Below are 12,986 nucleotides of genomic sequence, written 5' to 3' on the forward strand. Positions count from 1 at the left end.
TGCATGAAAAAAAGATTTGAAGCGTGGGTTTTTTCTAAAACATAGAAATTTGTGAATAAGATATTTGAAGAGCTTCCGCGAATTTAAGTTGTTGAATTTTCCCGTGTATTGAAGTTTAATTGGGCAATTGTTTGAGACGAATTTGTATATGCATGAGATGGAGGATTCTGGGTATTGCAGGGTAGACCTGCATCAAGTGGTATCAGAGCTGGAATAGCTCTGTGTGGAGATTTAAGTTTTCAGTTAAATTAATTGCATGTGTTAAGAACAGATTTTGGAACTGATGAAGATTGCAGTGCAGATATGCAAGTGCAGTTGAGGAAGTGAAGCAAGATCAACAGGATCTTGAAGGTGAGTTGTCAGATGATATTTGACTCTGGTTTGAAAGTTGTTTGCAGAGTTCAGGTTGCAAGAAGATTGAAGAAAGTCTCAGCGGGAAGAAGCAGATCACAGCTGTAGAGCAGTGATAGAGGAGTCCAACAAAGGATTCTAGGTGAATGTGGCAGAACCTAAAGATTCAACAGAGGTTGAATGAAAAGGACAAGTGTGTTCTTGAAAGTTGCAGATGAGAGAAGCCTGAAGGAGCAGTGGAGAAATGCTCAAAAGGTTCCAGTAGAGGACCGGGTGATTACCAAAAGACCATATCCGAAGGGAAGGATTGGTGAGGTAAGTGGCAACAGGAGAGTTTGCTGTTGTAGAGGCTTGGTGCAACTCATGGGTGAGAAACTCATGGTGAGGATGATGACTACTGAAAGTCATAAAGGAGAGAGCAGAGGTTCAGAAAGAGGCCACAGTAGAAAGAGGGAGAAAGAAGATGCCAAGGTAAGTGGCATAAGACAGTAGTTGACTGATGAAGAGTATGAGAAAGAGAAATCTAAGATAGCAGTGCAACTTGGGTTATTGATGGAGTTGTCACAGGAGAATATGAAAGACCAGAGACATGGTTGGACCATGAGGAAGAGAGTGAAGTGGCAGAGGCTACAACAAAAAAGAGATCAACAGGTAAACATGCAGTTAAGAGAAGCACTAAGGAAGTTCGAGCAGATGACGAGTACACAATTGAGACATGAAAAACTCAGAGCAGCTGAGTTGAAGGTGTAGGTTTCCATTGGAGAAATAGAAGAGGAGATCATTGATGATTTCTTGAACTATTGGGTAAATCTGGAACGACTGGATAATGTAAAACCTTGTATTTTTGTAGCTGACAATTGTGATGTGACTACAGGATTTACTAAGGAGGATGCGCAATCTTGTGAAGCTGTCACAAGTATGGGGAAGAATCTTTCAGGAGATAAGTACTCGAAAGAAGAAAGCAGCGATGCATTTGTACTTGAAGCTGTTGCAGCAGAGAGAGGAGCTCAAAAAGAAGAGGCGGAGAGAACAAAGGAGCAGAAGGCAAAAGCTCTTGCAAAACTGGAAGAGTTGAGCAAAAGGGCTGCAACATTTCAGGAGGGAGGAAATCCTAGAGGTGAAACCATATCTAGTGGGCCAGTAGCATCTGAAGCTATGCAGCAAGAGCAGGTCATTGTCAGTCAAAATAAAAATTCAAAATTATTACATGTTGCTCCTGGCAAGATAGAAAATATTCTTGGCGGTAGCTTTGCCAATGGTAACTGTATTACCAATGAATATGAAAGAAGTCGACCAAATCTCAGTGAGAAAAATGGTCTTCTTAAAGAGCGGGACACCCATTCCGATAGTGATGCCATTCAAGTTTCAGATGTGACTGCAGCTGAAAGGAACTTTGGAAAGAATGATGTTTGTGATATCCCTATCAATGTTGCGAAATATGAACAGGGAAAATAGGAAAGTTTTCTAAGGACGAACAATGTGAGCAAGGAAAACCTAAATCATCATATGAAGGCGAATGAACAGAAGGGCCATGTGAAAGGGAGAGGAATTTCTGACACTACTGCTCTGAATGAAGCTCCTGTGATTATAATGCAAGATATGAAAGTTTCACCCAGTACCTTGACTCGGAGAACCGAAACTTTTCTAACAGCTGTACCTATGCCAGAGTCAGATTTCTCTGGGAATGTGGATCAACACCATCAGTCCGGATTTCCAAAGCAAACTTGCATTCGTCCAAAGACAAAGCAGCAATATGTTGTAGATGAAAAATCTTTGAGCTTTCAGCCATCAACACTGGAGAAGATTGGGCACCCTGTAGCGCCAAGCAGTGGAAATTCTGTGGAATTGGTTACTGAGAATGATGGGATCCACATGTCAGGTAGTTCTATGTTTGAAACAAGTATGCCATTAAGCATTCCAATTACTGCCAGTGGTAAATGTGTGAGACAAAGGAAGAAGCAGCTGGACAGCAGCAACCAGCTAGAGAAGGAAGGGAGAATTAATGAAGATGACCAGCAAGAAGATCGACTGGAAACAGAGACTGAGAACATAAAGAAATTGAGGTCGCAGTAGATCAGGAGGCAAAGGCTGGCAGCATCAGGAAAGGTGAACAGTCAAGTATTAAAAGATTTTCAGCGAGTTAAAAGAATTTGTCTAAATGGTCCTGATGCCACCCAAAGGCTTGAAGAGACCGAAACAACAGTCAAAAAAATTAGATTTATTGAGGCCATCTCAGTGAATGATCTGGTGAATCATTCGGTTGTTGAACCCATTGATTTTCATTCAATAAAGGTGGAGCTACAACATGGAATAGAAGGAGGAAATAAAACATTGGAATTTATAAAGAAGGTGATGGAAGACTTCAAGAATCTGGAAAACATACGCAGAAGGTGTGCATTTCAAATGGTATTGCAAGCAAAGGATTTACTGGAGGCGATTTCTCTGAATGGAAAGCAATTCACTGTTTGTGATGACATCCATGGTCAGTATTATGACCTTTTTAACATCTTTGAGGAGGTTATAGAAACTGCAGATACTCTCATTAAAGAGGCAGAAAACACTGTTGCCAATGAAATGGAAAAGTGGCAACTAGAGAAAGAAGCTTTGGAGCTGAAGAAATTGGAAACTGATATTGAATTGAAGATAATTGAAGATGCAGATGCAAAACTCAGAGAATCAATTAATGATTCTATTAGGGAGGACATGGAAGAGGAAAAAATCCTTTTTAATACTCGAGAAACATTGATGCAAGAGCTGCAACATCTGCTCACCTTGGTTAAAGCTAAGGAAGAAGAGATATCAGAAAGTGATATGCAAATTCAAAGTGTTGAAAAAATGATTTCTGATAGAGTGTCCAAGTTTGAAGAAAATCTTATAGGAACAAAAGGAAAGTATGAAGAACTACAGTGTGTATTAGACCAACTGTATACTAACTCTGAAATTCTTTCCATGAAGAAAATGGAAGTCGATCAGTTGCTTACCTCAGTGGACCAAAAGAGGGTAAACCTCGTTTGGTTGGCTGACAATGCTGGGGATGAGGCAAGGGTACTTCAGGAGTTGGTGGATTTGAGGAAATTGATAGTTTCATCCTTTTTGCAATCCAGAGAAAATAAGGTGAAACTGGTCGAGAAGGAGGAACAAATTTCACAAGAAGTCCAAGGGTTGAGACAGCAGGTTGCAGCTGCAAGGTCATCTCTTCAGGAGCTTTCATCTGCCAAAGCTAACCTCAATCAAGAGATCACTTCCATGAAACAAAAACTGTTGTTCATTGATAAAAGGGGTCCAGAACTAAAAGCCGAAAAGAAAGTGGCAGCTACAGCAAGAAATTTCAAGGAAGCTGGCCGGGTTGCTGCTGAGGCAAAGGCATTGAGCTTGGAGAAGGATGATGTCAGCCATAAAATGGAGAGGGCTTTGTCAGATTTGCAGAAGCTGGAGGAAGAAATAAAAGGCCAAGTTACTGCGTTGCAGGAGGCTGAAAATCTCATTATTTCAAAGGAAAGAGATGCAACAATGGCAAGATGTGAGAGACTTAGATTAGTTGCATATGGACAACTCCAGGACAAAGTCTGGGATCTAGGAGGAATTTTTCTTCATTCCTTCTTGAAAGCACATGATCAGGAGATCATGAATGTTTTCAAGCGTGAAAGTCTGATGCAGGAGCATCTAGACTTGGGCCAGCAATGTGACGGGGTGGTCACATGCTAAATGCAAGACTTGAGGAAGAATTAGTTGTTAAATTGTGTTAATTTCAATAAGGGTAGGTAATTAAAAGGGGTCTAATTTAGTTAAATGTTGAGTTATAACTGAATAACTAATTCTTTCTTGTGTGGAAAGAAGTAGTTAGGTGTGACTGATGTATATTTTCCTTTTGGTAGAATAGAATAGGGAGACAGGGAGGAGACAGGGTTTTTTCCTGTAAATCTATGAACAATTGTAAAGGGCCATAGATCTCGAATATCTGGCCAAATCAAGAGTTTGTAAGTAATTTTGTGCATTAATACAGCATTGGATTTCTGAAGTTTATGCCTTCTTCCTGAGTTGTGTATGAGAAGAATTCAATATCGATTGATTGATGTATGTTGCTGGTTATAAGAAGAACTGTAATGAACAATGTTAATTGTTGTGTATCTATGAAAGAAATCTTAAATCAAAGTGCGTTTCCAGTCTTGGACAAGATGAGCGATTTTTGTATTAAGAGATTGTAAGCTTTGATTGTAAATGAGTATACATTTATATCGATTTTGTCTGCATATGTTGAAGAAAGGCATTTGAAATTTATGAACTGGTTGAATTGCATGGAACGAGCAAAAACACATTTAAAATTAAATGACAGTGTTGTATGGGATTGATGAATCGATTTCTGTGCAATCGATTCACAACAGAGAAGACAGGATTCATAGGTTCGATTTCTGTTTATGAGCATTATACAGTGAATTAACACCTGGAATTGTTTGGTAAAATCGTAAGCACTGAAGAATTGCAATCTGGCAAGAAGGCGTTAAAGAAATCGAGGTGGAATTGTGTGATATACAGCGTGAAACTAAATTGAAGGCATGTTTGCTGGAAGATGGAGATCGACTTACATCTCACAGCAGCTTAATTCTCGTTAAAGCGCCAAGTTCTGGCTTAGAAAAATGGGACAATCGACACGTAGACGTTTAAAATCGAATGCAGAGAAAACACTGTGGAAATTGGGTAGAAGAGAAAGCGTTGTTGAATTCATGGGAGGTATGTTGTTGTTAGTAATTGGCTTTTGAATATAAATCTGAGTTTTTGTAATTGCCATAGCAGAATTTGAAAATGAATGTGTAAGGGCATTGGTTTGCTAACCAATTACCAAAGTTTTAAGGGACGCATGTGTATTTGAGCCGGAACTTAAACCAATTCAAAGGTTTGTTCAAATGTTCTATGAACATTTAATAGAAGAAGCATACATTACTTGGATTGCAGTAGTATGAATTGCCAGGTCGAGCTTTTAAAACATGAGTGAATTCTTTTGATTGAATCCAGCCATATGTGAATGTTATTAGAATGGGATTTAACAATAGATTGAAGCTAAAAAGAGCAAGCTTCTGCATGAAGTTTCTAAATTTGGATTGAAATGAAGATTTGGGGTTGATTGCATGAAAAAAAGATTTGAAGCGTGGTTTTTTTTCTAAAACATAGAAATTTGTGAATAAGATATTTGAAGAGCTTCCGCGAATTTAAGTTGTTGAATTTGCCCGTGTATTGAAGTTTAATTGGGCAATTGTTTGAGACGAATTTGTATATGCATGAGATGGAGGATTATGGGTATTGCAGGGTAGACCTGCATCAAAAAATAATTTGAAACAGGGAAAAAAGAGAGAGTTGATTTCGTATGCCTAACATATTTAACAAACTTGTCGTCGGTCTTTCATTTGCATTTCAATTTTGCCTCATTTGCTGCAAAACCACACTCTTCCAAATTGTAGATTGAGATGTTGTGGCCTATCAACAAGGCAATCATGTTGGTTTTGTGGACTTTTGGAAGAACATTCATGACCAAAAAGAATCAGCTAGATTGACTATATATACAAACATGGATGATTCCACGATACAATTTTCAGGTGATGCACACACCTTTATGATATATGTGGCTTTAATAAATTCATTTGATAATTTTATATTATAAAGTGAACTTTTTGTACACAAAGGTTATATCAATTTAAATATGTATAAGCTTTGACCCGTAAGAGTTTTAATGTATATTAATGTTTCATCAATCTAGATTTAATATAAAGAGACTTTAATATATATAAAAATTAAAAAAATATCGAGTAAAGGAAACCATAATCAATAGAATCTAGACTAAATTATATATTATATGACCTGGAACATTTTAAAGCACATAATATATACATATATAACAAGAATTGTTGTAGTTTATAGCTAAGTATCAATTGAAACCTAAACATCATATGAAACGAAAAGATTTCTATTTTTTGGTTTGAAATTGGTTCTTAAAACTTTCTACTAGATTGTGAATTTTTTATTGGTTATAAATTTTTAAAAGTATAAATAAATTTACCTTCTTAAAAAATTTGGAAATTTTTTATTGTTTATATGTTTTTTAATATATAAATTATTTTTTTTCTCAAGAAGATTTGGAACATTAATAATATAAGTTACAAGATTCAAACTTATTACTCAAAAAAAAACTTCTCACTAAATTTCAGACAAATGTCATATTTTCAAAAAGTCAAATCCTTATTAATGAAACTAAAATCAATCTAAAATTATATGTATTCAAAAAACTAAAAACAATTTGACAAGACTCCATAATGTATAACAATCAATAAACTAACTTGATATGTGTATTGATGTTGCAAAGCATTATGCTAATAACAATGTTCGATCAACTAAAAATACATGCAATCAATATATCATTCAAATTACACAACATATACATATTCCAGAATGTATAGTAATCAATGTACTAAGGTGATATGCTTATTGATTGTGCCAAGCATTATCCTAACAACAATATTTGATCAACGTAAAGATACATGCAATCAATACACTATTCAAATTAGACAATATATGTTGTGGGAGAGAAACATTACAAGTGTTTATTTAATTTGAAATTGTAATTTCTTATAAAAAATATGAATATATTTTTAACCGCTAAACAATATATTCAAATTATACTTAATTTTATGATAATGTTGGTTTTCATTTAATATTTCAAGTAATTAACATATGATTACCTTTCTTCCTTTGTAACCATAAATAAATGTTTTAATGTTTCAATCCTGAAACTTCAAAATGTTATAATGTTGAAATCTTAAAATTATTGATTTCAATTATGAAATTACCTTGTTTTGGATATACTTTATAAATAAATAAACTCTATTTAATAATATTTAAAATACATCAAATCTATATAATTAATAAATAAACTCAATTTAATCTAATTTAATTAATGAATATTTTGAAATATCTTTTTATATATATAAAAAATTAGTACCTTTAAAAAATCTTAGTTAAATTTTAAATATTACAATTTACTATTCAATATTATCTATGCCTCATATGCTATAATGTATTTTAATTAGGGTATTTTAATTTCATATTTGAAATAAATAAACTCTATAATTAACAAATATTAATAAATAATCTCAATTTAATAAATAAATATTTTGGAATATTTCTTTATTGTATTAAAATATATATATATATATATATATATATATATATATATATTAAAAGCACTTTATTTAAATTTTGAAATTACAACTTAAAATCAATAACTATTTTAGAATAAGATATTTTAATTTTTAATTTAATAATTATAATAATTGAAAAAGATTTAATTTTAATTGAATATTAATAAAATATTTACCAGAATAAGTTTGTTTATTTTATAATTTAGTTTTCAAAATTGATTTTTAATTTAATAATTATAATAGATGAAAGAGATTTAATTTTTATTGAATATTCATAAAATATTTACTTCAATATGTTTAATCTTTATTGAATATTAATAAAATATTTACCTGAATATGTTTGTTTATTTTATAATTTAGTCTCTAAAATTGATTTTTAATTTAATAATTATAGTAGATGAAATAAATTTAATCTTTATTGAATATTCATAAAATATTTACTTCAGTATGTTTGTTTATTTTATAATCCAATCTCCAATATTTGAATATATTTATCAATAACTAAAAGTGGATAGTAGGAATTTAAGCTTTATGAAATATTATAAAATATTCTTAATAGTAGTTAACAAATCAAAGATTGAGATTTCTCTTAACATTAAATTTTTCTTGATCATGGTCAACCATGTTTTATAGAATCAATCATGGTGAACCATGGTCAATCATATCCAAGCATGGTTCAATGACGCATTGTGACAAAGATTGTCTGAATATGAAAATCAACCATGGTCAACCATGGTCCAACGTTGCATTGTGCCAAAGGTTGTTTCAATATGAAAATAAATCATGGTTAAACATAGTCAACCATGGTCCAATGTCCATTGTGAGAAGGATTGTCTCAATATGAAAATCAACCATGGTCAACCATGTTTATTTTAGGGTTTATAATATTTATCTTAAGGTTTGTATACTTTGGGTTTATAAGATTGATTTCTTAGGTTTAATATTATTCCCTTGGGTTCACAATCCCTTGGGGTTTTAATATTTATCCCTTGGGTTTATAATATCAATCCCTTGGGTTTATTAACTTAAGGGTTCAATCATGGTCGAACATTGTCCAACGCCGCATTGTGACAAAGATTATATCAATATGAAAATAAACCATGGTCAACCCTATTTATTTAAGGGTTTAAAATATTTATCTTAGGGTTTATATAATTTTGGTTTATATTATTCCCATGGGTTTAATATTATTCCCTTGAGATTATAATCCCTTGGGTTTTTAGTTTCAATCCATTGGGTTTATTATTCCTTTGGGTTTATAATATCAATCATGGTCAACCATGGTACAATGTCGCATTGTGACAAAGATTGTGTCAATATGAAAATCAACCATGGTCAATCATGTTCCAACATCGCATTGTGACAAATATTGTCTCGATATGAAAATCAATCATGGTCAATCACGGTCAACCATGCTACAATGTCGCATTGTGACAAGGATTGTCTCAATATGAAAATCAACCATAGTCAACCATGTTTATTTTAGGGTTTGTAATATTTATCTTAGGGTTTATATACCTTGAGTTTATATTATTTAATCTCTTGGGTTCAATATTTTTCCCTTGGGTTCATAATCCCTTAGGGTTTTAGTATTAATCCTTTGGGTTTATACTATCAATCATGGTCAACCATGCTCACCCATGTTTTATAGAATCAATCACGGTGAGTCATGGTTCAATGTCACATTTTGACAAAAAAATTGTCAATATGAAAATCAACCATGATCAACCATGGTTCAACGTCGCATTGTGACAAAGATTGTCTCAATATGAAAATAAATCATGGGCAAGCATCGTCAACCATGGTCCAACGTTGCATTGTGACAAGGATTGTCTCAATATGCAAATCAACCATGGTCAATCATATTTTATAAAATCATTCATGGTCAACCATGTTGCAATGTTGCATTATGACAATGATTATCTCAATATGAAAACCAACCATGGGAAACATTGCTCCAATGCCTCATTGGGACAAAGATTTTTAATATGAAAACCAATCACGGTCAACCATGGTCCAACATTGCATTGTGACAAGGAAATATGAAAATCAGGCTTGGTCAACCATGTTTATTTTATGGTTTTTAATACTTTTCTTCCTATTTATATACCTTAGGTTTATAATATTAATCCTTTGGGTTTAATATTAGTCCCTTGGGTTCATAATCCTTTGGACTTTTAGTATTAATTCCTTGGCCTTATTATTCCCTTGGATTTATAATATCAATCCCTGGGTAACTTATTATTCCCTTGGTTTATAATATTTTATTAACATAAATATTGTCTCAATATGAAAATAAACCATGGTCAACCATGGTCCTCTGTCGCATTGAGACAAAGATTGTCTCGATATAAACATAAATCGTGGTCAACCATGGTCCAATGTCACATTGTGACAAGGATTGTCTCAATATGGAAATCAACCATGGCCAACCACATTTATTTTAGGGTTTATAATATTTATCTTAGGGTTTATATTCCTTGGGTTTGTAATTTTTATCCCTTGGGTTCATTATTCCCTTGGGTTCATTATTCCCTTGGGTTTATAATCACTTGGGTTCTTATTATTAATCCATAGGGTTTATTATTCCCCGTGATTTATAATATCAATCATGGTCAACTATGGTCAACTATGGCCAATCATGGTCAACTATGTTTTATAAATTCAATCATGGTCTACCATAGTACAACATCGCATTGTGACAAATATTGTCTCAATATGAAAATCAAACATTGTTTCAACCATGGTCCTATATCACATTATGACAAATATTGTCTTAATATGATAATCATGGTCAACCATGGTTTACCATGGTCAATCATGGTCAATGTTGGTCAACCATGTTTTATAAAATCAAGCATGGTCATCCATGGTCAATCATGGTCAACCATGGTCGAATGTCGCGTTGTGACAAAGATTGCCTTGATATGAAAATCAACCATGGTCCAACGTCAAATTGTGACAAGGATTGTCTCAATATGAAAATCAACCATGTTCAAACATGTTTATTTTAGTATTTATAATATTTATCTTAGGGTTTATATACCTTGGGTTTATAATATTAGTCCCTTGGATTTAATATTATTCCCTTGGGTCCATAATCCTTGGGGTTTTAGTATTAATTCCTTGGGTTCATAATCCTTGGGGTTCTAGTATTAATCCCTTGGGTTTATTATTACCTTGGGTTTATAATATCAATCCCTGGGGTTTATTATTCCCTTTCCTTTATAATATCAACCATGGTCAACCATGGTTAATCATAGCCGAGCATGGTCAACCATGGTCAAATGTCACATTGTGACAAAGATTGTCTCAATATGAAAATCAACCATGGTTAACCATGGTCCAATGTCGCATTGTGACAAATATTGTCTCGATATGAAAACCAATCATGGTCAAACATGATCAACCATGGTCGAACATCGCATTGTGACAAGGATTGGCTTAATATGGAAATCAACCATGGTCAATTGTGCTTATTTTAGGGTTTATAATATTTATCTTAGGGTGTATATACCTTGGGTTTATAATTTTAATCCCTTGGGTTTATTATTCTTGTAATTCCCTACTTGAAACTATCATGGTAATTTTGATTAGAGTTTAATTAACCTAAAAATATTGACTTATAACTAGCTTAGATCTGTCTAACACCGGATCTATCATGCGCTGAGAGGGATCAAATCCCTCGACGTGAAAACCTTCTTTTTGGTGTGTAGAACTTGAGGAAAGGTTTTCACCTCGAGGGATTTGATCCCTCTCGACACATGATAGATCTGGTTTTAGATGGATCTAAGTTGGTTCCAGTTGAGGGAAACAATGTCACATTTTTAGATTATCATTATTATGTATATGTTTGAGATAAAATTAAAAGTTCATGTTATGTTTTCTTTGCTTGGCATGACCATATCATTCTCTTCTTTATTTTGGTTTGTGTTTCTTTCCTTGAATGGTTTGTACGTCTGTGTTTGGATACTTTAAGTGATTTGTGTGTTTATGTGTTTGGATTTGGAAGGTAATGTTTGTGAATTTTACAGTTGTTGTGTTATAATTTTATATGTGTATGTAATTGTTTATTAGTAATTAGTTGGTGATGAAGAAGGGAGACAATCATGTCAATAGTTTGCAGGAGGATTAATATTGCACATCTATTTCATTTAATTTTAGGTATCACAACTTTTGACAATAATTAATTCTAAATAGTGTTCCTCCAAATATAACAAAATATATATTGAAGGGTAGTTTTAATAATTTACTGCGTCAAGATTACTCTTGAAATAATATTTTTCTTTGTTTATGTAGGAAATAATTTATTTCCTTCAAGAATATTTTGATGATTTTTTTTATCTATAGTCTATTTTTGCAAAGTCAATAAATAATGAATTTTTGATTTTTTTTTAATGAGTGGCCAAATTTATAAAATCTTTATATAATTTGTTTCTCCAAACCATTATCACAACTCCTTCAAGAATATTTTGATTTGTTTTGATGTTTATAAATATACATTTTCCTCTTATAAATATTTTTGAATACATTGTTGTATGCAATTACTCTATTAGTAATTTTGAATATATGTAATTGTCTATTAGTAATTGGTTGGTGATGAAGAAGGGAGACAATCTTGTCAAGGATTAATTTTCACTTTGCAGGAGGATTTATTATGCACATATTTTTCATTTTAATTCTAGGTATCACAACTTTTGATAGCTAATTATTTCTTAATAGTGTCCCTCTATGTATTACTAAATATATCTTGAAAAATATTTTTTTTAATAATCTACAACCTCAAGCTTAAAAACATCTAATGCATCTAATGAAAACAATCAAATAGGATTAGAAAACAACATCTACATTGAAATCAATGCATCTAATGCAAGAAATCAAATGAGATTAGAAATCAACATCTACAGTGAAATCAATGCATATTGCAAGCAATCAAATAGGATTAGAAATCAACATCTAAACTAAAATCAATGCATCAAGTGCAAGCAATCAAATATAAATAGAAATCAACATCTACACTTAAATCAATGCATCTAGTGCAAACAATCAAATAGGATTATAAATTGTCATCTACACTGAAATCAATACATATAGAACAAAAAATATTCTTCCCTCTCTCCCCTATCCATCTATATCTATATATCCCTCCATATCTCCTTCTTTGTCTCTCTATCTCACCCCACTAAACATACACACCCACTCTCTCCATATCTATCTATTTCTTCCTCCCTCTCTATCTCCCTCTTCTTCCCTCTCTTCACCTCCCATCCATATATATATATATATATATATATCTATATCTATCTATATATATATATATATATATATATATATATATATATATATATATATATATATATATATATATATATATATATATATATATATATATATTTATCTCATTTGCCTCTCCTTTGTCTCTCTATATCACCCCCAAAACATACACAC

General features: G+C 32.6%; 1 protein-coding gene across 1 annotated transcript in view; it reads left to right on the plus strand.

Moving 5' to 3' along the window:
• The first annotated feature begins 2,703 nt into the window (after positions 1 to 2,703).
• The window catches only part of LOC149198897 (uncharacterized), a 28,930-nt gene continuing 18,647 nt past the window's right edge, over positions 2,704 to 12,986 (plus strand). The window contains exon 1 of the mRNA XM_089400402.1: positions 2,704 to 3,871. Coding sequence (XP_089256528.1) covers positions 2,704 to 3,871 — 1,168 coding nt within the window. The remainder of the gene's footprint in view (positions 3,872 to 12,986) is intronic.

The sequence above is a fragment of the Pinus tabuliformis genome, chromosome 2_1, assembly GCF_031772625.1.
Source record: "Pinus tabuliformis cultivar Carrire ecotype Pingquan chromosome 2_1, CPIR1, whole genome shotgun sequence".
NCBI classification, from domain to species: domain Eukaryota; kingdom Viridiplantae; phylum Streptophyta; class Pinopsida; order Pinales; family Pinaceae; genus Pinus; species Pinus tabuliformis.